Below are 25,306 nucleotides of genomic sequence, written 5' to 3'. Positions count from 1 at the left end.
CACAGTTTCTTCCATATTTTGGAAACTCACCAGTTAGTTTAATTATATTGGAAAGCGTAAGTTAGAGCCAGCCACCATAAATGTGACCTGTTAAATCCAATACTTTGATGATACCAAATCACTCCAGGTTTTCCAGGTTGTTTTCTGTCCTGTCATTTGTGGTAGTTCTGGTGGATGCGTGTCACTTGGCTCTAGAACGATAGGAGCGTTGTAGAGCTGGGTTAAAGGGAAGCAGGTTCTCTAAGCTGGTGGGTAATAAATAACTGCCTTTATCAAGACAAATAAATACCCAACAGCTGAAGACTGTATGTGGCCTCCTGGAAATATCTGCTCACTTTGGTAAGGTAAGGTAAGGTAAGTTTATTTATATAGTGCTTTTCAGCAACGAGACAATCAAACGCTGTACATACAATTATAATACAATCACAAAGCAAATAAACACAGATACAGACACAGGAAAACAAATCAAATGATAAAATCAAACAACAGAGGTAATTTAAAAAAAGTAAAATAAAATAAAGAGAATAGAATGATGGACAAGAAAATGAAAGGAAAATTGGACTGAAAATGCAACTAATCATGCCTAGATGGCCCAGTCAAAGGCCACTCTAAACAAAAAAGTTTTTAATCTTGATTTAAAGCAACTTAGGGTTTTGGCGCTTTTACAGTTTTCTGGCAGTTTATTCCAGATGAGTGGAGCATAAGAACTAAAAGCTGCTTCTCCATGTTTGGTTCTGGTTTTGGGTACGCAGAGTAGATTTGAGGGAGATGACTTTGTCACTCTTTTCACTGCCTCTGTGTTAACACGAAGAACGAAAAAAAAAGATTCTAGATTTAAAAAGCAAATATCTAGATGAAAATTCATGATCCTGGTAGGTGATGCTTTATGTAGAAATGCAGGTGAGGGACATCTGATTTTGTTGACAGTGGAGCCCCCTTATTTCCTCTGGAGCTTGATACGTGCAGGATGCCTTCCAGCCTGATCCTGTTACCCTCTAGCTCTGCTCAAGGCCATGGCAGAAAAAGCAAGCAAGTAACATTTCAGGCATTCCAGACTACATGATTCATTTTAAATAGAGTATTTGTTTTGCTCCACTGCCCCACCCTTGTATTAGTTCATCTTTGCAGATTAAATGTTTACTAACAGGGACTATAGTTATTTCCCACTTTTTTGACACAGGTATGTTAGATAAAAAATACAAAGTTTTCTTGGTTTAAAAATAAAAATAAAATTGCATTCTGTCACAGTTAATAGTTTTAATCTATGCATTGGAGGTGTTGAACGTTTTCCATGAAGTAAGAGGTTTTCTGATTGCCATCATGCATGACATTATTGGTAATCTTTTCTATCATGACATATTTAGCAAGTGTTCATTGTCAGTCCCTACTTATTGGGGTCAAATGAGGTCAACACTTTGGTGACAACACATACACATTTGCCCACTCTCTGCCAAGATGCCATCAGGCCAAACACAAATCCTGTCCTGGGTTGATTTTCTGCAGGGCTAAAACCACTGTTGTGTTTTCTGAATGTATTAGACCGGGTCAACCGAGTAAAATTGTTGCACCACCATCATCTATCTGCTCTGTTCTGAACCTAAACAAATGTAATTTTTTATAGGTTTGTATTCTTCTTTACGTATCGTCTTAGGTTAAAGCTCTCCCCTGTCTGGTACTCTGCAGATGGTCCACCAGCTGCTTTGGACCACCAGCAGACAGGTTCTGAAGCAAGCGCTCAGCTGACTTAACATTCCCTCCTTTATATCGGCTCCTCCTCCATCTCTTCGTTGTTTGTGCATTTGAAACTTTGTGCCCTCTGCTGAGGCTTATGTTTATTCCTTTTGAGCGCAGCTCTAAAAATACCCCACTGCCCTTGTAATGATGATGGGAGTGTCCTGTTGGATGCTGAGCGTCTATAACATCGCAGTCCAAGGTATCCACAGGCAGTCGGGGCCCTCTTTCATTGGAATTAAAGCAGTATTGGATCAAAACTAACAGGTAAAAAATCTGATTTTGTTATATATATATATATATATATATATATAAAAGAATGTAACATTGTTTTAATCACAGTTTTGTTTGCTTAATATAATAGAGGCTCAAATGATAATTACAAATTAAAATCTAATGAAAACTACCTTCTTCCTAATACCACAAAGGGCTTCAAATGGAAACTATGTGTTCGCCATTTGTGGAAGAAGCGAGCTGTGTCAGCATAGAGGAGGAAGATGAGGCTAAAGACAATGAAGAGGAGGATAAAGGTAGCTTTAACCATTGTGGTTTCTATGTTTGACCCATTCCACAATGGTTGTAAAATTATCACTTTTATTTCTTTCAGATTATTCACAAAAAGAGGATTTAGATGTTGGGAACAAACAGGAACTGATGGCCTGGGCTCCATATTTTTACAGCAGAGTGAGCAACGAGGTGTACAACTATGTCGGTCATGAGATTGTAATTGAAGAGGGTCTGGACTCGTATGCAGGCATGATATGGCCCGCGGTGAGTGGTGCTGGTTTTGAGTTTTTCCAAAAACCCAACCCTCTCTGGAGCAGTTTAGGTCAGTTTAGGGCAATGCTTCCCTTAAGCAACACTATTGAAGGTTTAACGTTCTCGCAGAAGACAGACAGTTTAAGCTTTTTGATTTTACCACAAAATGTTCACGGTGGCGCAGTTGGTAGCACTGTTGCCTTGCAGCAAGAAGGTCCTGGGTTCGATTCCTGGCCGGGGGTCTTTCTGCAAGGAGTTTGCATGTTCTCCCCGTGCATGCGTGGGTTCTCACCGGGTACTCTGGCTTCCTCCCACAGTCCAAAGACATGCCTGTTAGGTTAATTGGTAACTCTAAATTGCCCTTAGGTGTATGAATGAGTGTGTGCATGGTTGTTTGTGTGTTGCCCTGTGATGGACTGGTGACCTGTCCAGGGTGTACCCTGCCTCTTGCCCATAGACTGCTGGAGATAGGCACCAGCTCCCCCGTGACCCACTATGGAATAAGCGGTAGACAATGACTGACTGACTGATGTTCATTTTAGAATCAGCTGATTTGACACACTGCATTATGAGACTGTAAGGTTTTCAGAAATTCTGCAATTTTTAATTAATATGAGAGTTTCACGTCTACGTGCACAATAAAAACATGTAGGTAAATTTGTCATCACTCATTTTTTGCCTCTTCCTACACAACTTATTGTTGCCTTTCAAATCGACTCTGAGCCAAGAGTCCACCCTCTCAACTCTAGCAGCCCCAACTCAAAACATATCAGTCTGATTTTTCAATTTAATACTGAAAGGAAATTGATCATTTTCTTCACCTAAGCGGAGTTGCTGCCTTTCTGCCTTCTCTTTTGATCCCCAGAAAAGATATAAAGATACACAGTGACTCAGCAATTCCTACTTCCCTTTCTACATTAAGGGCCTGATCTTCAAAGATTCCAAATAAGGAGTGCAAAATTGCTTGTGGAAAAAAAGCACTTGCAATAAGCGGGCGTGTTGCACGTGATCTAAAAAGGTTGCGTGTGCAATAGATAACAGGTGCAGACCACCCTATTTAAATGAGGAAATTGCGTGTGCTCCTGGCTGTCACCATGGAGAGTGTCCGAGAGCAGAGAAAGATAAAGTTTGAAGCCAAAAAGTTGGGAGGAGGTAATAATAATAAAAAATAAAATTTATGTAACTATCTCAAAGTTCTGCAAAACAATAGTAAAAACATAAAAATATTGCAGTTAAACTCTGAAATATCAATTATGAAACCTAGAAAATCTGAAAGCCACTTCCAGACGTACGTCAAAATACAGCTATATTTACATTTTGCTGTCATTACCCCACTGCCCCCTCCCGAAATTTGTGAGATTCAATGTCCCTTTGGTTCCATGATGGTTTTCTGGTCTCTGGTGGCTTTTAATGTTCAGTTTTGTTTGTTAAATAACATGGCACAATATTTTTGTGTGCCACTTCGGACCTGCCTTTCAAAAGTGCTAAATATAGACGCAAAAACAGCACAAGCAATCCATTTCATATTGATAAATCGCATTGCGGGTAGTAAAATATTACATTTGCATATCCTCCTCCCATAAATTTGCGCGTTTGGGTTATTTATCTTAAATTTTGCATCTTCATGAAGGCAAACACGCTAAAACGTTTGTGCTCGCTGGTCCGCTGAGTTGTGTTAGTTTGTAGATCAGCTTTAAACATGTAATCCAGTTTTCACATGTTTTTCTACATGTAAATCTTAAAGATCAGGCCCTCAGTTTCAAGAAAGGGTGTCTGACCTTGTGGACTCTGTATAATTTCATATAACTTACTAACAGATGGAAGTTATGTAGGCTATTTTGGACTTTTGGGTAGTAGCTACATTGAACCCTTTCATCATATTCACTGAAATGTATTAGCATTTATTCTGTGCTTTGAGAGAACATCACTATTTACTACAAACTGCACTACTTTTTACATCTGATACATGAAATTATGAAATTGGACAGATGAATCTGCAGGTTTGACAAATTATAACCCTTTCTGATGAATATCACAATCAAATAATTGGGTTACTAACAGTGGGAGTATTGTTTCTCCCAGGCTTTAGCTCTCTGCCACTACCTTGACACTCATCGAGACCAACTGAATCTCGTGGGCAAAACCATCCTGGAGATTGGAGCAGGAACTGGGCTCTTATCTGTGGTAGCGGCACTCCTCGGTATGTTAGTGGATGTGAATCTGTCTGCACTGACTAACGATAAACAGATGCAACTGCTTTGATGGGTCTGTTTTTCAGGTGGTTGGGTCACAGCGACAGACCTTCCAGAGGTTCTGAACAACACTAGAGTCAACCTGTGTAGGAACACCAGAGGCCGCTGCAGACACACACCCCAGGTGGCGTCTCTGTCCTGGGGCTACGACCTGGAGCACACCTACCCTTCATCTGTCTACAGGTACGACTACGTGCTGGCAGCTGACGTGGTTTACCATCATGACTTCCTGGACGAGCTCTTGGCCACCATGAAGCATTTCTGCAAACCAGGAACAACTTTGATCTGGGCCAACAAGGTCAGATTCGAGTCCGATCTGGTGTTCACGGAGAACTTTAAAAAAGCTTTTCACACAAGTTTACTGGCTGAAGAGGGAGATGTGAAGATCTACATGGCAATGAGTAGGGAAGGAGATGATGAAGTTGATCAGGGCCTGGAAATTCAAGATCTGCTGGGAGAAGAGGATGGAAGGACTGGAGAGGAAGAAAGCACTGATGACAAACTTTCCTATGTCTTTCAAGAGGTGGGATCTAATATACTGGAAGATGAAAGAGAAGAGGAGGTGGAAGAAGAAGAGCTCGGAAGTGATGAAGAGGAAGAGGAAATGTTAACCTCCAAAGATGATGAAACAGATGAACAAAAGGAGACTGTTCCAAGCAATGGGAACCTTTCTGGTCAGTTTTTTGTCGCACAAATAATTTATGTATCAAAAGATGTGTCAAGACTGCTTGCATATTAAAATGTTCAACAAATTGTATTCACCCAAACTGCACTGAAACATTGTCTTTGCTTGCATAGAGCCACTGTAGGTGAGAAAATTATTAGCAACACTTTATTCCATACAAAAAAGGTCTAAATGTTGAGTCTTGGTTGCTAACAATGTTCTTCTCTACTCAGACTCATGATTGCTAATTTGCCAGCAGACTCCAAAGCGAAATAAACAACTTTTAATGAGACTGGCAGAAGTGCTGCACACTAAATCTCATATGCAAGAGAAGTGCCAAAAGATAGTGAAGCCAAAAGTATTACTAACCCGCCTGAGGGGCTGAGTTCTGGGCCCATTGGTGTAGAGTATCTGAGCTTAGAGAGAACAGACTCTTTTTATTGCACTGAGCTTATTTGGTCAATAATGATGTCAGAGTATGTGCATTTGTGTCTTTTAATTTTTTTTAATTATACATTTAAGCCTTAGTTTTTGTTTCATGCTATTTAAGTCACATCACATGCCTGTTGGTCCCTGCAGAACACGAGGATTCAAACCAGACAGTCGTACGGCGAAACTGGGTTCCGAGCATCATTTGCCGCATTGACAAAGACATCTACCATTACGTAGGGCAGGACATTGTCATTTATGAATCCATCGATTCATACGGAGCAATGATGTGGCCAGCTGTGAGTGTTTCTGAGAACTCTTTGTTATGGCAAAAATCCACATAACCTTCATTATCAACATCAGATCAGCATTGTTTTCTTCAACTTGCAGGCATTGGCTTTGTGCTCCTTCCTTGACAACAACAGGCACACAGTGGACCTGCAGGGGAAGGAGTTGCTGGAACTGGGAGCAGGAACTGGATTGGTGGCCATTGTGGCCAGTCTACTGGGTGAGCAATTACTAGACTTTGTTTGTGGTGTTAAACATAACTGGACATGGGACAAGAAAACTCTGATCTGGTTGGAATATTGTTTACCAGTCTGGCTGTCCATAAATAAATAATTAAATAAATAAACCCATTCACACCTAAGGGCAATTTAGAGCACCTTCACAGAAAATGTATTGGGAGACATAGTGAAGCATATTCCAGGTCCACCAGACACCTTTGAACTGTACAATCAAACTCCCATGACCCCCTCAGTGACTTCCCAGCGGTGCTTTGTCATGGTCAAACCTGTTAGCAGCACCTTGATATTTTACAAATAACAGAATTTCTTTCTTTCTGTATCTACAGGAGCTTCAGTCACAGCAACAGACCTTCCAGAGTTGTTAGGTAACCTCCTGGCCAACTTAATGAGGAACACCAGAGGCCGCTGCAGATACACACCCCATGTGGCACCTCTGTCCTGGGGCTACGACCTGGAGCACACCTACCCTTCATCTGTCTACAGATACGACTACGTGCTGGCAGCTGACGTGGTTTACCATCATGACTTCCTGGACGAGCTCTTGGCCACCATGAAGCATTTCTGCAAACCGGGAACAACTTTGATCTGGGCCAACAAGGTCAGGTTTGAGTCCGATCTGGTGTTCACGGAGAACTTTGAAAAAACTTTTCACACAAGTTTACTGGCTGAAGAGGGAGAGATGAAGATCTACATGGCAACAAGTAGATTTGGAGATGGAGGTGACAGGGACAGACTGAGCAGGCCCACAGGATGCAGGCTCAAAGCCTGAAGAGGTTTAAAGGACTTAATGTTGGACCATCTTTGGTTCTTTGTTTGTTTTTTTCAAATGTGGTTAGATGCCTACTAACTTGGTTAAAAGTTGGAAGACATGCAAAAAGCTCAGTTCTACAAATGTGTTGCCTGAACCAAAGATGTTTCTTGCTTTTTTGCAGTTTTGCTTCGGTTCCAGTATGGACAACATCTATGTGTTTAAGTCCACAGGTCCTGGTTTCACTCATCAGAGGAGCTTTTAAATGTCAATTTAGCAACAAAATATTTGTAATAGTGGTACTGATTTTGTTTCTCATCATTGGAGGTTTCTGTGTTTGCACAAGCTTTACTTAGGCTCAAACTATAATTTTACAACCTTTATTACCAGGCCTCATTAGGAAAAGAAAAAGTGAGCTTAATGATGCCATGTAGGGATTTTGGCCCACTCTCACAACAGACGCTTGTTTTTGGCACGGCTGTTTTGGTCCTGCCAAAGCATTTCACATGAAGTCTGGACTTTGGTTTGTTGCAACAACTCGATTCTTTTCATTTTCAGTGGTACTGTTCTAAATTTGCTTGTGTTAATGACCCAATTGCAGCCAAGCTCAGGTGTCAAACATACACCCTCCCACATGATACTATATTACAGTGGTACAGAGTCCACTGGCGCTCAGGTCCTGTGGCTGCAAATGTCTTAAAAGATTTCCAGAATGACTGATCAGAAAATAGCCTAATAACCCTTTCTATATTGATAAGCAGCAACAGGAGCTTCTTTAAGGTCATTGCTGTGTTTCCATGTTAGCATTGTTAACACGTAACTGTGCAAACCAGAAAACTCAGGTTTGCTGATCAGTTTATCCAGACAATTGTCTCCATTTTCCCAAATCCTATGTAGGATGCAATAGTGTGCTTAGTTTTTCCCATGACTATATGCAGCAATGAGGCTCTTTGTACTGGGAAAATGTTTTTTTTTTTACTTTCATAGAAATGTTTATATTCGGGGAATTACAAAAAAGCAGCTAGTTGAATAGTTTTTTCTCAGTCACCAATGCTGAATATTTGGTGGTTCCACAGCTTTTAACATTTAACATATAGAATAATAAACTGTATACCAAACTGTTTAAGGGATCGAGCTATGTAAACCAGACACATCCAACTGTACATTTTAGCCTTTCTTGGTGACTTTTGCATTTTTCAATCTGGTAACACATAGAAGTGACTTCAAGTGAGCCTGTTTTAAATATTTTTATTCAGTGAACTTTCTTGCTTGTGACTTCCTTGTGAGCACAAAATGATTTAACAGTGCATCAGGTCTTTCCCACATGAACCAGAAAGGATATAAAATAATAGCAAGAGAATACATCTTTAATTCATACCATTCTGTAAAGAAATAGCATTTACTACATTTTATGGCTATAAATATAAACACTCAACATCTATAGCAAGCATTCCTGAAGTTCTCCCAAACACCAGCAGACCAACTGCAACGGATATGTTTGGTGTCAGATGTCGAAGGTGAAGTCCTGTGGTGAAAAATTAAGGCCATTTTTGGAAAGACTGTAATTGGCAACACATACTGGTGAGTGCAGCGTACGTTCAAACAAGAAACACACTGAAGAGGAAAGCATAAAGAGGCCAATTCTGTCCCAAATGATTCTTTCAACCACTTTAAGAGGTCGGCACTGTGGAGAACACGGAAAGTGATACAGTTTCCACCCCAAAACAGAAACGCAAGGATGTTGCTCCTCTGATTCACCGTCAGACTTTCCAAGGAGACGAGAAGCCCAAAAGCAGACGCTTTACATTCTTAGGCATCCACTTTCCAGCCACCAGCATGCCAAAAACAGTGAGTTAAAAAAAACCAAAGCCTCCATCTACACCAGTTTGAAAAATGTGAAATTATCTTTCCATCCCATTAATATTCTCTTTCTGTATTTAACAGATATTGAAACCAGCTTAATAAGAAAAACATGTCTTTGGTTAAACCAAGAAAAAGAAACAGGAGATCCAACTTTTGCTTAGAATATAAAGCAAAAAAGTTTCAGGATCATGAACATAAACACTAAATTTAATCATATAGCCCTCATCTGTAACTTGACACAGGTGAGACATTTCCAGAAGGACCAAACCAGTGTTTAGCTTAAACAAATTCAATTAATAATTATCGGTTTTTAAAATAAAATTTTAAATGACTGCGGAGCGGAAGTCATCATCTCTTTTAAAGTATGAAGGAAAGTGGAACATTGTATTTCAAAGCAAATTGCATCAAAAATCTGAAATTGTGGAGAAGATGAGATGTTAAGTAAATGTGAGACATAACTATTAAAAATGAGCTGAAACTACTGGTGTGGTCCTTTCGAACACGTCCCATTAAAAAGATCGCCGCTTCACATGTGCAGGGAGAAATGTTAATGTGGACAATGTGTGTTCACAGATACACGCCAAGTCATTCACACACACACACACACCAACTGTTGACATTTCTCCAAAGGATAATTCAGGGAAAAAAAATAAATAAATCTTTCAAATTGAAACCAACTAAAATCTGTTACCTCATCAAAACCAACTTTTCGTACACCCTAGAAGACATGCATATATGCAAAATACATCGATTAAGATAAAATTCTGTGGTTATATCCCTATTGCATCTTTATAGTTTTATGGTATGAGTGTATTTACATTACTTTATGACACTGTGTACATGTGCAGCATTCTAAACGCTGCAGAGAAAGTTAAATACTGAGAGAACATTTTGTTGTGTAACCTGCTCCGAACGTCCCACTGCTGCCCAAAAACTGCATCATTCTGTTAGTGAGGAGTGGGAAAAAGAAATAGAGGCTAAATGTGGCGCTTAGCAAAGGTCAAGCCTGCACATGGTGCTCGGATGACTCATGCTGCATCGTTGGGCTCAAAGAAGATGATGAGTGAAATGACTGCGAGGGTGGACGGATTTAATAAACTCTGTGGCTTTCCGCAGTTGAAACTCTGCCACAGTTAGTTTTAGCTCCATCTGAAAAGGTAAGGTACATGAAGAAAGGCACCACAATACTGGAGCTATTTAAGATAATGAAGAAAAAAAGGGGGCTTACATGCAGTCCAACCCTTTTTGTTTAGGATCAGCAGTCTCTCTCTCCTATTGAAGTATTTTAACGACCAATTTGTTTCCTGTTCTTGAAAGACTTACCATGCATTCCTGGAGTGCATGATGCCAGTTTTTACAGCATTTACACATGAAAAAAGGTTTTTAATGTTAATGTTCTGAAAGCTGGGGAGGGAAGGATATTTAAGCTTTCAAATATGTAGCCGACAGAAAGAAAAAGCAGGACACAGAAGTGGAAACTAGTGATAGATTATAGCTTTACATATTTTTAACTGGTTTTTTTTCTGTTGGTGGGATTCAAAACTTCTGATTCGATTGGCTTTACATCCCATCGCCTTACAAAGTTTGGCATCAAAATATTTACACTCTGGGTCAGCTCCTTTATTGGTGTTCACCCACGTGTACCTTAAAAACAAAAAACTCAGGAGGCCACTGGTTGGTCAGATGCATAGACCATATGACCCTGAGGGACATGATATTAAAATTGTCCTGTAATGGATCGGGAGAAGGCCATGCCGTCCCATGCTTGTGCGCGTTTGTGCCTAGAACGGTGAATAATCGGTAGGGTACATGACGGGGAGCCAGTTCTCACTGAAGGCAGTGGAGTGCGTCCAGCTGAGGTGACACATGAGCTGTAAAACAGGAGATGATGTTCACCAGAAAAGCCTAAAAAGCATGTTTTTATTAAATGTTGAGCACCAGTCAGCTGTTTCCATACCTGGATGCAGTTCTTCATGTTCTCTTTGCTGGGCTTCTCCTCGACCATCTTCGAGGCGTATTTTAGAGCTCGTCCGTACATCTTGTTCGCCAGGGCGTGTTTGTATGAAAACATCAAAACCTTAAAAAGTGGACGATGAACACAGGCCAAAGTTATGTCAAATGTTTCCTGAACCGGCATAAAGTTTTAGTGCAGCTTACAGAACCTTTGAATTCACAATAATTTAGGAGCGACTTTCAGAAACCGTGGCCTTCGTTGCACTGTTAACCCAAGTGGCAAGTTCATCACAAAAAGGAAATTGGTAGGGAGAGGCATCGATTTATTGTTTTTGAATGCATGACTTTGATTACTGAATACAGGATGTAATTAGACAATCTTAACAATGACCATTCACAGCTTCCGTTAATATCCGTTCTTAGTGATCAGATCGCTTGGGGTGCGTATTAGTTCAGGGTTTAAAGAAGGGTTGATGATATTTTTCTAGACAAGAGCAGTAACAGGTCCAGGAGGGAAAAACCTAGACATGCCTCTCACAAGCAACACTCTCCAGCTCATTCTGAAGGATCCCAATGAGTCCCCAAGCCAGAGGGGACCTATAGTCCCTCTGGTGAGTTTTTGGCCTTTCCAGGGTCTTCTCCCAGTGGGATGTGCCCAGAAACCTCACACAGGAGGCGTCCTGAGAAGATGCCCAAATCACCTCAACTACCAGCTTTTGTTGCAGCAACGCTCTACATCAAGATCTCCCTGGATGAGGGAACTCCTCACCTTCTTTGTAAGGTCGCTTGTACCCGGTCATGATCCATATCTCATGAGCATAGACGAGGTTCAGAATGAATACAAACCCGTAAATAAAAAAGCTTTTGCTTAGGGCGTACAAGGAAAAGCTAGCCCTTTAAAGCCACACAGATAAAAAACTACATTTAGGACAGGTGCCTTTATTAACTTGTCATAAAATGCTATGATTTATGATCTCAATCATGAAGATTTTATGACAAATTAATATTCCAGAAAAATAAATAAATTTCAAATTGCATATTTGGTGACAAAATACTTCTCAGTTACCATTTTGTAGCCATCAATTCCCATAACAGCAGCAAGTGTGTCTAATAATCTTGATTTGATTCCTTCTCACCTTGGTGTCAGTTAGCTCCGCCCACTTCTGCACCTCCCAGAACGTATCCATCAGGGCCTTTAAAATGTTCTCCAGGGTATCGTCAGAACTGCTGGCCTCCTGCTCCCCGACTTCTTCCTCTTTTGCCTCAGATTGTTCTGTGGCGACTGCGGCAGCGCCGCCCTGCAGCGAGGACGGCAGGAGGAGCTGATCGGCCAGAGCACAGCCTTTCCTACACAAAGCATCCAGGAGAGACGACTTCTGCTTCTCCATGTCACTGAAAAACAGATGCTTGGTCACCAGTCAGCAGTGTTTTATAGAGATGGGTCACATTGGCTCAGTCAACACATCTTTCAGTGACACGCACGTTTTGATAGAGGCGGCATCGGGCCGAGGGTCAGTCTTCATGGTGAGATACACAGCCAGCGCTGTTTGGTCGATGTGGGACATGACAATGTCTGCTGCTGACACCACCTCTCTGAGGCGTTTCACTCGTTCCTTGACACAAACAGGGAGAGGTTCAGTATGAGGAAAAATGGCTGCACAGTTTATTAATCAACATTAACAAGCCTTTTCCCTGTTGTCGGGTACCTTCTCCGAGTCCAGCTGATGCAGTCTTTGCACATGAAGCGGAAGGTAATCTGAGTAGTTCTCGATCAATTCATCATAGACGGAGCTCGATTCCAATCTAAAGAGTCCAGATGACAGATAAATTACAGAGAAACAAGGAGGAGACATTCCATGAAACCAGAGAGAAACATAACTCACTTTGTCATCCACTGAATCTTTAGATCTCTCATGGCTTCTGCAAACTCCTCTTTCACATCCTTCTCTTTGTCTCCATCCTTGTCCTTCTCCTTCCCACCATTTTTGGACTTGTTGGGAGCAGGAATTAGGTGGTAGATGACTGGAACGATGTCCTGCACAAAGACACAAACAAGAGAAAGGTTGATAAAATATAAATATAACAATCGCCTCAAATACTAATCCTCTTCCTACCAATGTCGTGCCTAAGATATAATCTTTGCTCCTTAAATCACTGAAGAAATAAATTTGAATTACCCATTACTGAAGGTTTAAAGTAGTAATATAAATAGTTTTACAGACCACCAGAAAACCTAGTAAGCATATTGTATGTTCCAAAACATTAACATGCTTTGACATGACAGATATTTTACAGTAAATAATAAATAATTTCCCAAAGTAAGGAGAGCAGCAGACGCTCTGTTGTTCAGAGTTTCTAACTCGTTCAGTACCTTTTTAAATTTTCCTTGTCGTTTTGCAGAGGCCTGCCCCTGGTGGTCAAAATAACACACAGTAAGGAACAGATAACACAACAGATAACCAAATAGGAGCTTTTCATTCGTCTTTCATCCTCACCCAGAGACTCAGGGTCTCATTGCTTTGATTTAACTTAAATCAAACAGTACACAGATGAAGAATTTACTTTTAAAGGCCTTGTCGTTTCTCCTGGTCTTGTCTAATAAATCGGATTTGTTTCTTTTGTCAGACACAAGCAAAAGATATTAATAGCATCTTCTTAAAACAAAATGTAGGAAAAAGGATGAAAGATGTAGTTTTGTTTGCTGACCAAATCTTTTACATGTTTTATTTGACACAAGGTAACAGTGCAAAACGTTCTACGCATATTTTCCCCAGTGCCGTTTCTAAAACGAAAGAAATGTGAGAATTTTATTACGACAATGTTCGGTGGAGCTGCACAATATACCAAACTGCATCCGTCATCGCCAGATCGCATTCGCAAAGGACTGACTGGGTGCGATATTCACATTTTAAAAAAGGCCAAGCGTTCATACTCTGCAAGCCAATAATATACACGGGCAGGTGAACGTGGTCTAACTGCCCCTGATGGACACCACATGGATTTGTTTTTTGTGGTTTAGTGGTTGAATTGCTAAAGCTAAAGCAAAAATAGTGGAGTAATTGCCACGATGAAAAGGGAAGAAAAGGGTCAGGAAAATGTGGGTTAATGTAATCGCCATGGCAACATTCAGAAATAGTTTCACAGTTGCATGTTTTCCTGATATCGTGCAGCTCCTATATCTATAAACCAAAGCAAAGTCACACATTAATCGGTGTCCCCGCAGGAGTAAAACCAACCAGCCAGATGTGAGCAGGACAAAACACATTTTTACACTGTCGCATAAAATGTAGCCATATCCCAAACAGGATAATAAGGTGCGTTTCCACTGAAGGAACCAGGGTACAGGGTAGTTTTTGGGTTTTCCCCACAGGAATCAGAGCCAAAATCAGACAAAAGCAGGGAATAATCTACCCTGATAAGGGTAGATTTCTCAGGGTTTAACCAAGAAGCTCTAGAAGGAAGCTTGGACTTCTTGGACGGACCCTGAACTAAAGGCAGAGCTTCTTAGTGGGAGGAAGCCAAACATTTCTCACTGGTTAGGTATCCCCAGCACTTTATTTCAGACATTTCCTCCTCTCTGTTCGCTATAGTTCTGTGTGTTCTTCTGCTAACAAAACATTTAAACCTTGCCACCCATTATGAATGTCAGTGTTTTAAAGACTTTTCCTTCAAATGTAAAGCTACAGCTGTCATTCTACGTGTAGCTGGGCTGTTTAGTTGAGTGCTGGCTCTACACAGGCAGATAACCCGATTAATTAACCCGCCATTATCCGGTTGGTATATAAGAAATTTAAAATAAGCACCTGAAAAATACAACTACATTTAGCAAGTATTTGTTGTATACTTTGGCACAAGTCTATGTATGAATATATGAAATCTGTTAGATAACATTATCATAACTCCAATAATCAAATTGTTTTGGTGATAATAATGATCCCTTTTTATTGAAATAAAATAAAAACAAACTCAAATCGTGTTATACGTTTAATTCTATAATACCGTAGGATTTTTATTCATGGTTATAATACTGTGAGAATCTCAGACTGGCCAATGCCCAACAAGAAAAAAGTCAGAAACGTTGATGACCCACAGGAGAACCAAAGAAACCCAAAACAATTTGATCCAGAAGCCAGAACAAAGAGTAGACGAGTGAGACAGAAAAAGAAACAAGGTGTCAGGATTGGTCAGTCTGGTTCTGGACAAAAGGCAGCCGAACACTGGTCCATCTCTTGCAAGGTACACTTCATGACTCAATTTCAGATTTCCATAACCACACAGGCCTAAAGAAACCAACTGGCGGGTTAACAAGAACAACCTTTATCCGGTAGCTTGTTTTCATAAACAAGGGAAAACTGAAACCCAGCGTGGCCTTTTTGTCCTAAAGAGCACAACTGAACATTTTAAGTAAAAAGGAGAACAAAGAACAGAGCCACTCACTGCTTTCTTGCCATACTCGCTCTTGGGCACAATGAGAGAGCCTGAAAGGTAACATCCTGGACTCGTGCCCTTAGGGATCCTAAAAGGGAAGGCAGACAAACAGCATTGGGAATAAAAAAGAAAACATGACATAACTCCTCCCATTAATGTTAGAAAAGTGAGCAATATGATACTTTTATAGGATGAACAAAATACAAGCTTCACATGAATACATGGAGTGTAATGAGGAGATAAAGCATAGCTCATCATCCATCAACGAGTAAAGAGATCGTCTCCTTTCCTGAAAGCCAGCTTCAGTTATAATTGTCAAAAGAAAACCCTCTTGGGTGTCTCACTCACTTATCATCTGGCAGGGTTGTGACATAGAAAGGCTGCGTAGCACCTGGACACAAAGTAACGGAGTTCGCTTTCTTCTTTGCCATAAGGGCAGCGCGGTGCGACTCGTAAACATCCAAATTCAGAGTATTTGACAGACGATGAGAAACCACAAATGGCAAATCCTTCAGGCGTTCCAGCTCACAGCACTGCTCGTGTCGGACCTGTAGACGTACGGTGTAATCCCCTTTTTCTAGCTTTAGGGAATACTGGAGGGGGGGGGGGAACAGGAATGTGACTAATCACTCAAACTATGTCCACTGCTTATGTGTAACTTTTATAATAACAGAAGCAAACTCTACACATGTCCTACCTGGTGTGGGTAGGCGTCCCCTGAGCCCAACAGTCTCTTGTTCTGGTCAAACAGCATCCACAGTTGACTGTCAAACTCTGACTCGTACAAAAGCTCACACAGCATCGGGCAACTGGGTGTAACCTCTCCACTCTTAGGCTGAGTACAGATCAATACAAGGTTACACATCCGTACAACAGATTTCTCAGCTCTGATGAGCAGTAGGTCGGCTAATACCTGGTGAAAGCTGTAGGTGAGGACAATTTCATAGAGTTGCCTGTTATTAGGCAGAACATCCCGCGCTCCCAAAGCTTTTATCTTTGAATTTAGAGGCCTGAGAAACACCAGCACCAAATAAGTAAAAAAACAGCAATTTAATACAAGAACAAACTGTGTGTCTGTGTGAACTCACCGCAAAGGCTGAACCCATGACTTAAGGGTGACAGTGGGAGACACCTCCTCATATCCCATAGGCGATGAAACGTCAAAACTCGTCACTCCCTCAGAGGCATGCTGCGCAAAGACAAATCTGAGTCAAAAACAAGCCAGAGTGTGTGTGTGTGTGTGTGTGTTTGTGTGTGTTAGGATTGTTCTCACAACATGCAGAGGAGAAGGACAAACGCTCAGGCCATGGAACGAGATGCTGTAGTCCACCGTCACGTCCCCCAGGCTGGCCCACCAGCGTGCAATGCAAAACTCCACCACCCTGCCTGACTGAAGAGGAGGCAGAAGACAACAAAAACAACATGTTAAGCTCCCATGCTGCTTCTGGTTTTGATCTGACTGTAACACCAAAGTCTAGCAAATAAAATATACATGCCAGCACTGGGAAAGCCTCTGTTAGAGAACCTCTTTCTAACAGTGAGGAGAACTTGTAGAACTCATTAGCTCTGTAGGCTCTCTGCTTGACCAGGTGCACCGCATGAAGAACGAACTTTGAGGACACGTCTCCTGAATGAGAAGTCAGAGTGATCTCTGTGGGGAAAACCATAAAAAAAAAAAAAAAAAAGATGATGCCGATGATCATGAAAAGGTAAAAACAACAGAATGCTCATTCTGATCTCCAGCCTTTTTCTGTGAATTAGGGAGGTCAATGTAACAGTTTCCATGTCAAAATAAGATTTAAAACTTGATTTTATCTTTTCACTTCAAAATCACAAACTTTTCCAGCCTCAAATTTATTTATGCTTTTCCAACAGTTTTAAAAACAATCTGAATGCAAAACACATTCCTAGTAGGGTTTTATTATCCATGTGTTCAAGAAATCATGAAACAACACAATGTTGAAGTTAACTTCGGAGTCAACAGTGAAGTGAAGGACTATTTTCATAGTTCTTTGCTATATGGATGGAAAAACATGGGCTCTATTTCAAAACCTGTAATCATCTCAGTCATTCTGCACTTTGTATAGATTTGACTGATTTTCTTTTCCACTGCAGGAACCGGCATAGTTTTCTGGAGCCCTTTCTGTCTCCCTGACACTGAAACGGCAGAAACCCGGATCAGGGCACCAGGGTAGAAATCTAGAGATTAATCAAGTATTGGTGCTGACTTCCAATAGGATTTTGGACTCTGCTGATGGAGATCAGGAGATTCCCAGATCGCTGCAACACTCCTGTAGGAGGAGGAGGAGGAGGAGGGGTCACTCAGCGCTAGGGAACAGATTCTACATAAACAGCCTGGTTCTGGAACCAACAATGAAAACATACACAAGACGTGGCCTATTTAGAGAAAATGGTTCCCCAAAATTACTATCTGTAAAAGAACGATCAGGAACCCACAGTGAAACCTTTTGTGATGTGAGAAAGATTTGCTTGGAAGTGACTGATCCAGCTCAGCTTCACATGGTAACAGAGACGATGTTTGGCTGAAAAACGGCACCAAACTTAGCACGGGTCTCTTCTGAAATTGCAAACTGTTAATATCTTCTAACATAAACATTATCAGTTTCAGTTGTTTTAACTTACTAAAGTCTGCTCAAGCAGATGGCGTATGTCTGACTAGTTTGCTTAGTTTCCACCTCTTTAAGGATTTGTTTACACACTCTGTAATTTGACAAGTTTCTACAAATAGTCTACCTGGGTAAAACTGAGATTGTTTTCATGGTTTTTGTTCGGTTTGAAAGCCACCCAACTATTTAATTCAATAACAAGTACCTTATTCTGAGAAATAAGTCGTGGAAAAAAAACTTTACAAAGAGTGGCCAATAGCTTGCAGGACTGCTGTCAGACCCACCGTTGGCTTTCATCGCAGAGCGACTGACCTGCCCAAGATGCTCCCTGAGGAACAGTGAGGAAGTGGCGTCTGATCTGTCCAGGTCTGAAGTGGACGTCTGAGAATCGCACCTCCTGATTACGGCCATCGGTCACCCTATAGGAGCAAAGAGGGAGAACTTAGCAGCCAAAACCATCTCAGTAAAATAAAATGAGGACCACACCTTGTGAGAACTTACTTGGCAGGGATGATAACCGTTATAGGAACTCTGAACAGCGGGCCACAGCTGGGTGCTGATGTATCATAACCACAAACCTGAAGAATAAAAAGGCAAGGTGAACATTTTAAAACAAAGAAACATTTTCCATACGCATCCTCTTCCATTTAGCCTCCTCTGTCTTCTCTGCACCTCGGTGTAGTGGACTCCCTCTCTCAGTGCCATAGGGTCGATCCGGACGTTGACGTGCCGACACTGGTTCATCAGCTCGAGATGGGAGGGGCACTGGACCCACGGGGCGGTACATGTGAGGGCCAGGTGTAGCTGCAAGGAGATCCGCTCAGAATTTTCTGTTAAGAAAATGACAGAAAATGAAATTTAAAACAGATAGAAACAATAAATGAAATGGTGTAAAACTAAGTCTAACCATTTAGTTGTGCTGCGCTACCTGAGTTCTCTGGAAAGATGGGCTCAATTCCGACCCCGTGATCAGAAGGTGCGAGAACTTGGGCTGGTTCCCTGAGGTAGATGCCTCTCTGTGACCCCACGCTCACAGAGAAGCCGAGGTGGCTTGTGGGCAAAGAGGCGTGCTGAGTGAGGTAGTCTAAAGCCTTGTCCACCTGAGAGAAACAAAGCAAACACATTTCTTAACTACATGGAAAAAATACTTAGATTTAACACATTTTTTAATTGAAAAAGAAAATGATAGAAATACCTGGATTATTCCATGACCCTGTGCAAACACTTCAATGTCATCGACCTTCTGAGCCGTGTTTTCCAGCGCTCTCCTCACAGCAGGAACAGAGGGATGGATCCCACTCTGCTTCAGACCTGTTTCATGCAGAAATTACACAGAACCTTCAGCTCGGGCATCACTCTCACTCTCACTTCCACACACACACACACACACACACACACTAATGTGTATTCTCACTTCAAGCGCAAGCCAGCAATTCCAAACACACCTGACAGTACGAGTGCGATGCCTCCGCAGGCGTTAGGTGAGGACATCGACGTGCCGTTCATCAGCTGGGTGCCCCGGAGGGTCCAGTTGGGTACGGATGCAATGGCTCCACCAGGGGCGCTGATGCTGACCCCGAGGGCCCCGTCGGTGCTGGGACCCCTGGATGACCACGTGTACTGGTTGGGAGGCAGCTTCTCCCTCAGGGAATACTCGGCCACCATCATGTCTGGAGTCACATACGCTCCAACGCCTACAAGGAGGACAGCAGAAACGAGAGAAACAAGTAAAGAAAAAAAAAAAAAGCCTTTTTCTCCTTACCATCAATGACATTTTAGCATGTTTAGAGCATGTACCTATAACGCTGCTGGTGGTTCCTCCTGGGCAGCCGACAGTGGAAAGGCAGGGGCCATTATTTCCTGCACTTGATACAAAAATCACGTTGTGCTTCTGCACAGCTTCTGTGATCACTTCACAAATCCTCCTGCAAGGCAAGGGGCCAATGACACTTAGTAACAGCATGCTACAACAAAATGCATACCAGGAAAATCAGAGATCCTCTTTTTTCTATTCTTACCCTGAATTAGGCCAGTGAGTGGCTTCCCCGTAGCTATAGTTAACCAGGTCACACTTGTAGTTGATTACTTCAATCATCTTTCACACACAAAGAGAGAGAGACCAAAAATAAACTAGAGCAGAAAGTCAATTAATGTGTACATTATGTAGGTCTGCACAATATTAAAAAAAACAGGTAACTGCTATTTAATTGTGATGATGATTTTGGCTGCATTTAAACCAGATTTAACTTGTAATTCTCTTACTCTTTCACCATCATGATGCTCAAGTCACTAGCTGAGAGCTTTATTGTCGCAAACATGACATCGAAGTCATAAAGGGCAACAAGAGTCCAATAAACTGACCAAAAATGTTGTTGAAGATCATGAATTTATCATACTTGAAATAAAACAGACAACAGGAATGCTACAAAGCAATCCTTTGCTATTGTAGTGTTGCACAATTACAAATGTGATGCATTGTTGCAGCTGTAATATTAATGTTATCTTTTTAAGGAATACCGCTCGGATGAGCCCAGTGCCAGTTTCCATGGTGCTAAGTCGGGTGTCTCCGATCTTCAGAGCCAGAATTTGGGCACCAGGAGCCACGCCATTTCTTTCCGGTTCCTCTGGGAAGTAACCCGCAGCGATGCTCGCCACATGTGTCCCATGAGCCCCTTCAGGAGCACACAAGAGAGTTAGATTGGAGGTTAAAATTAACTCTTGCAAGTTCATTATTGTCATACCCTGGGGGAAATTTCGACAAATTAGTTATTCTTTTGAGATTTCATCCTCTGTCTGTCAGGGAACATGCTATATCTGGAAATCTAAGAGTTAAGTTGGGGGCCTGCATTCTAAGGAAAACAAAGAAATCAAATCCCATACTAATAATAATAAAGACAGTTTTTCTGCGCTGGGATAACTCACCTCCGCTGGTAACGATGCAGAGCGTGTTTCCTTCGTCGTATATATTGACAGAGTAGTTAAGCATTTCAGCATTTCCTAAAGTGGCATACTCTTGTTTTTCTCTGTATGAGCTCAGGACACTGCACTGGGACAGTTCTCCACACTCTGATGTGTCCACTACCGCCCTGAAGAGAACAAAAACACACAGACAATGGGAATGACAGACACCCTACTGGTGAACTCTAGCAGACACTGAGGAGGAACCATAAACAAAAGCGGCTTACTTCCATGTGATGCCATCATGCCAAAGCACGCAGTCATACACCGGACCGGGATCACTGTACTTCTTTTCTAGAGATACCAGCAGCTCTGACTGACACTGCAGGTCTTCCTTCTGCAACTTTTCCATCTGAGGAGACGAGATGAAAGATGTGTGCGAGGCCGACATGAGAAACACCATGTCAAGCAGAGGCACATTGCCGCGAGCAGGACAACTACATTTATTGCTTGCATTGTGGGTCTGACCTGTGAGGGTGTGGGATGAGCGAGATCAAACTCCTCTGTTTTGCGACAGACTTCAGCAAGGGCTGCTCTGTGTGCTGGGTCCCACGTCTTCTCTTTTCTCTCTTTCTAGCAGGGGAAAGTGCAAAAATATCAGATTTAGTAAGAAGATTAGGCCGGTTAGTGCGGACGGAACAAGCCATCAAATCCCCATTATTATTATTTACCAAACGTAGAAATCTGAATTCAAGTCATGAAAACTTCTTCCCATGAACAGCCTTTTTTTGTAACCATCTAATATAAACACCAGTGTTAGTGTCTGAGCTACGAGTCCCCGTGCATTTAAGGTTGTGCTTTGTGCACATCAAAAGCAACAAAACATCACATCTCTGACAGAACTAGAGCAGCAATCATAGTCACGTCTCCCTACCTGTATTCTATCCTTAAGAGCCTTGGGGAAGAACTCGTATCCATTTTTAACTCCAATGCGATACTTCCCTGATGGGTTGACCCAGGCGGGAGGGATCTGAAAGACATAAAAAGACACAGCAAGAGACACAAGATCACCAAAAAGTGAACTTAGATGTAGGACACTGTGTGTGACGGAAAATTTTTACAGTTGAAAGCGGTTTGTATGAAAACAAATGTCCACATAAAAAGGTGTTTCCCAACCTTAAGCGTTCTTCCAGAGAGGCCAGTGATTGTCCCATCTTTAGGCTCCACTGCTGTGGTCATGTTCACGTCGCCACTGCCTGTTGTATCGATGATGTCAACGATCTTCGGCTTCCCCTCAGTTGTGACCTAAAAAGAAGCAGTTCGAAAGCACTTGTTACAGATTTACGGGTGATGCACAAACCGTCCTAAATACCTGATAAGCTCCCAGTGTTTTACTGGGATTTACTGGGTTTGTTTACTTACAATGGAAATAGATCCTATCTCTGACCTGAGCAAAGTAACAAGATTAAAAAATAAACCAGAAATGTTTGAGGAATATTTACAATGAAGCTGTAAGCCAACTTGTATTTGTTGCTCAAATATTTCCTGACTGACATCTTACATTTGCAGAAATCCTTTATAGAGCTTTGTAAATTGATTTTTATCACCAGATGTTGGTTTTTAGGTTTTTCGGCTTGTCCTGGTTCCAGCAAAAGAAAGAAAGAAGCCAATCAACAGACTTGACCTCAAATATCTGATGGTTTAACAGTAATCCAAGGGTTCATCCAAGTGTTAATTCACTATTTTAATTTGCTGCTTTCAATTTAAATAAAAAAAACCTGCAAGAAAAAAAGGGTACATCAGTAAGATGTGTTCCTTTTACTTCTGTCTGATAATAAATTACCAAACAAAGCTAGTCAACTCAGCTGACAGTTCTTTTGTATAGAGAGAGAAAACAAAATCCTTTGTTGTCTTTGTGTTTTGTTATCAAGTCGATAGTTTTACTGACAGAAATAAGGTCAAAATGAAACAAACGCAACAAGAACTCAACACAAACCGCTCTCTATTGATTTAAAACCAGACTATTCCCAGAAAACGGGCTTATCTTAAGTAGTTTTAGCCCAATCTCATAGTAAACTGGTAAGGAGATATAATTGTAATTGGTACATAGGTAACTGTTTCTTCTCTTTTCTAAATTTCACAACATTTATGTCAACAGTTCACCTGTGTTTCACTCTTCGGTTTTTCTGCTCAGGTGAGACAACTCAGAAAATGAAACACATTAAAGTTGGCATCTGATTCGTAGTTGCCGGGCGGCACCTTAAGGGCTAATTCAAGTTTTCTTTTTTTAAAAGGAGCTTGTAACACTATTTGATCAACTCTAGTTTAACATCTAAAACACTTAAGACATCGATAGGGTGCATTCATTTATGAAAACATAAACAATGTTGTTTTGGCACAATACATCAAAGCAGAACCAAATTGAAAACGACACTCAAAAACTGTCAAACCTGGGTTCTTTTCTGTATATTGATTTTAGATTATTTATACAGTTTATGATCACTTGTTCGTTTCTGGCTTCAAAGCAGCTCTCAGGTCTAGCAGAAATATCAAAATAATTAGACTGGACCTGCTTTAAGGTGATCTAACTGCCTTTGTTTTTAGTTTCACAACTAGGCTAAAGTAGAGAGTTAATAAACAATGATTTAAATAATATTTCAGAATAGGACAATCCAGACCAAGTTTGACCAATGCAAGTACTGTAGTGGTCACTCTGGACCTGATTGAAGGTTACGATCCTGAAATGAGATACCGAAATGGCCCAGTTTTATTTTTTCAATTTAAAAGAATCCGTAATCAGTGTAGACTGAGTACAGGTCTGATTCTTCAAAATATATCAGTCTTCAAGTTGGACACCTAATCTAAGGTTGCCTTAGATTAGGTGTCCAACTTGTACATGTAGAAATACCTCCTGTTTGGTGTTTTCACAGCTAGATTAAGTTTGGAGGATCCCAAATTGTATATTTCTACTTACTTTGCTTACAACAATTTATATCAGGTTTGAAAAGTCAGAGTACTTTGGACTTTAAACCGGAGATGATCTAAGGTGATCCAGATTTATATAAAAAAAAAACACACAAAAAAGATCCAAACCGAATTGAAAGCCTCAATTCGGACGCCAACTTCAACTTCGTATGAACAAACTAGCTACCCGGTTAGCATGTATGCTAAATTAATAATTGTAAGGACAGTATGACGCCCGCCTGTGTCGCACTGAGACATACATTGGCATCATGAGAAAACAATTGATATAAACTACTTTATATGTACTTGGCTGTCATAAAAGATATCCGCTAATTGCTACAATAAGGCTATCTGACAACGTCGTTCTTTAGCAATGCTAGCTTCGACCATCTCGGTCTCCGCTAGCACGAGGCAGCAGGGCAGATTCACCTGCATGCCGGGGGCCCCGGGGTCCACGCCGGTGTCGAGTATAGCGATGAGCACCCCTCGCCCATCATACTCGGGGAACCTGCTGAGGTAAGAGGCAGCGCCGGTTTCTTTCTTGGGGAGAAGCCCGTGGAAAGGGAAAGGTTCATCGGTAGAATGAGCAGCCATGATCCAAACAAAAAATAGCGACAATGAAAAGAAAGCAGCGAAATGGAGAAGAGACGAGAGAGCAACACGGTGGCTGAGAGGAGTGCGGATTAAAGGCGCAGTGCCTGTCGTTTTTTGCACACACTCACAAGGGCTTTTCGTATGTTGCATTTGAGCCAATCATAAATATCATATTTAACATTTTTGATTAATATCTCTGACGCCTTTATCTTTTATCACGTCTGCAATTAGTCTGAATGTATGGATCTTTTCTAACACAGTACACAAATAAACTTAGTTGGATTAAAAGGGAGAAGATCATTATTAAAACTCCTACAAGGGCCACTGTGATTGCTGCCTTTTAACATCAAGTCTGAAAAATTACAAGTTGCATATTTTTTGGGATGGATCAGAAACGTCACATTATCAAAGCTAAACTCTTTACTTTTCCTCATTCACCTGGCACATTTTGGATGTAATCTTATGGCATATTGTGACTGTAGGAACTTTTTAAGGGTCAATTATTCTGTGTTTCCATGTACATGGTAGAAACGTATATGGGAGTACTTTTAAAGTTGCCTACTGCCTGGAGGTTTGTAAAAGAGTTTTTTATTTTGCACTTGTTCATTTTTCTCAGCTTTATAATTCAGTCATCTTATTTAAACCCCTCAAAACCTAATATGTTCTGCTATCTTTACCTGTAAAAATAACGTCACAAATAAAAACCACAATACCCAGTTTTTTGTCAAATGTGTTTTTATTGATTTTTAGAAATATTGATAGATACAGTGCAGAACCATGTATAGTTAACAATTTTCTACAAATTTAAACCCACAAACAAATCTGCAGACACACACACACACACACACACAAAGCAAGGCCCAGTTGTG

The 25,306-nt window shown here is 41.1% G+C and overlaps 2 protein-coding genes across 3 annotated transcripts; one reads left to right on the top strand and one right to left on the bottom strand.

Moving 5' to 3' along the window:
* Positions 1-1,909: 1,909 nt before the first annotated feature.
* On the top strand, positions 1,910-7,799 carry LOC124866903. The gene is made up of 8 exons (XM_047362944.1): positions 1,910-1,998; positions 2,160-2,261; positions 2,339-2,502; positions 4,573-4,690; positions 4,769-5,416; positions 5,986-6,134; positions 6,226-6,343; positions 6,689-7,799. The coding sequence occupies exons 2-8, from the start codon at positions 2,168-2,170 to the stop codon at positions 7,129-7,131; spliced, it is 1,734 nt and encodes a 577-aa protein (XP_047218900.1). The 5' UTR covers positions 1,910-1,998; positions 2,160-2,167; the 3' UTR covers positions 7,132-7,799.
* Positions 7,800-8,342: 543 nt separating this feature from the next.
* tpp2 (tripeptidyl peptidase 2) lies at positions 8,343-24,548 on the bottom strand. 2 transcript variants are annotated; one of them, XM_047362942.1, is made up of 29 exons: positions 24,273-24,548; positions 22,056-22,184; positions 21,814-21,909; positions 21,408-21,512; positions 21,167-21,291; positions 20,904-21,067; positions 20,499-20,653; positions 20,000-20,076; positions 19,779-19,906; positions 19,427-19,675; positions 19,177-19,292; positions 18,910-19,081; positions 18,654-18,811; positions 18,483-18,559; positions 18,294-18,400; positions 16,851-17,005; positions 16,628-16,744; positions 16,443-16,543; positions 16,268-16,364; positions 16,052-16,189; positions 15,703-15,947; positions 15,364-15,442; positions 13,298-13,336; positions 12,810-12,961; positions 12,633-12,729; positions 12,409-12,539; positions 12,063-12,318; positions 10,931-11,050; positions 8,343-10,844 (listed from the first exon to the last, which is right to left on the bottom strand). In XM_047362942.1, exons 1-29 carry the CDS (start codon positions 24,435-24,437, stop codon positions 10,755-10,757), a joined length of 3,840 nt encoding a protein of 1,279 aa, XP_047218898.1. In that variant the 5' UTR covers positions 24,438-24,548; the 3' UTR covers positions 8,343-10,754. The 2 variants fall into 2 exon arrangements, with proteins under 2 accessions (XP_047218898.1, XP_047218899.1); XM_047362943.1 differs by lacking the exon at positions 13,298-13,336.
* Positions 24,549-25,306: the final 758 nt, after the last annotated feature.

Source organism: Girardinichthys multiradiatus, chromosome 4 (genome assembly GCF_021462225.1).
Source record: "Girardinichthys multiradiatus isolate DD_20200921_A chromosome 4, DD_fGirMul_XY1, whole genome shotgun sequence".
In the NCBI taxonomy this organism is placed as follows: Eukaryota; Metazoa; Chordata; class Actinopteri; order Cyprinodontiformes; family Goodeidae; genus Girardinichthys; species Girardinichthys multiradiatus.
Note: the sequence above shows the minus strand (reverse complement) of the source record. Positions and strands in the feature narration are given on the sequence as shown.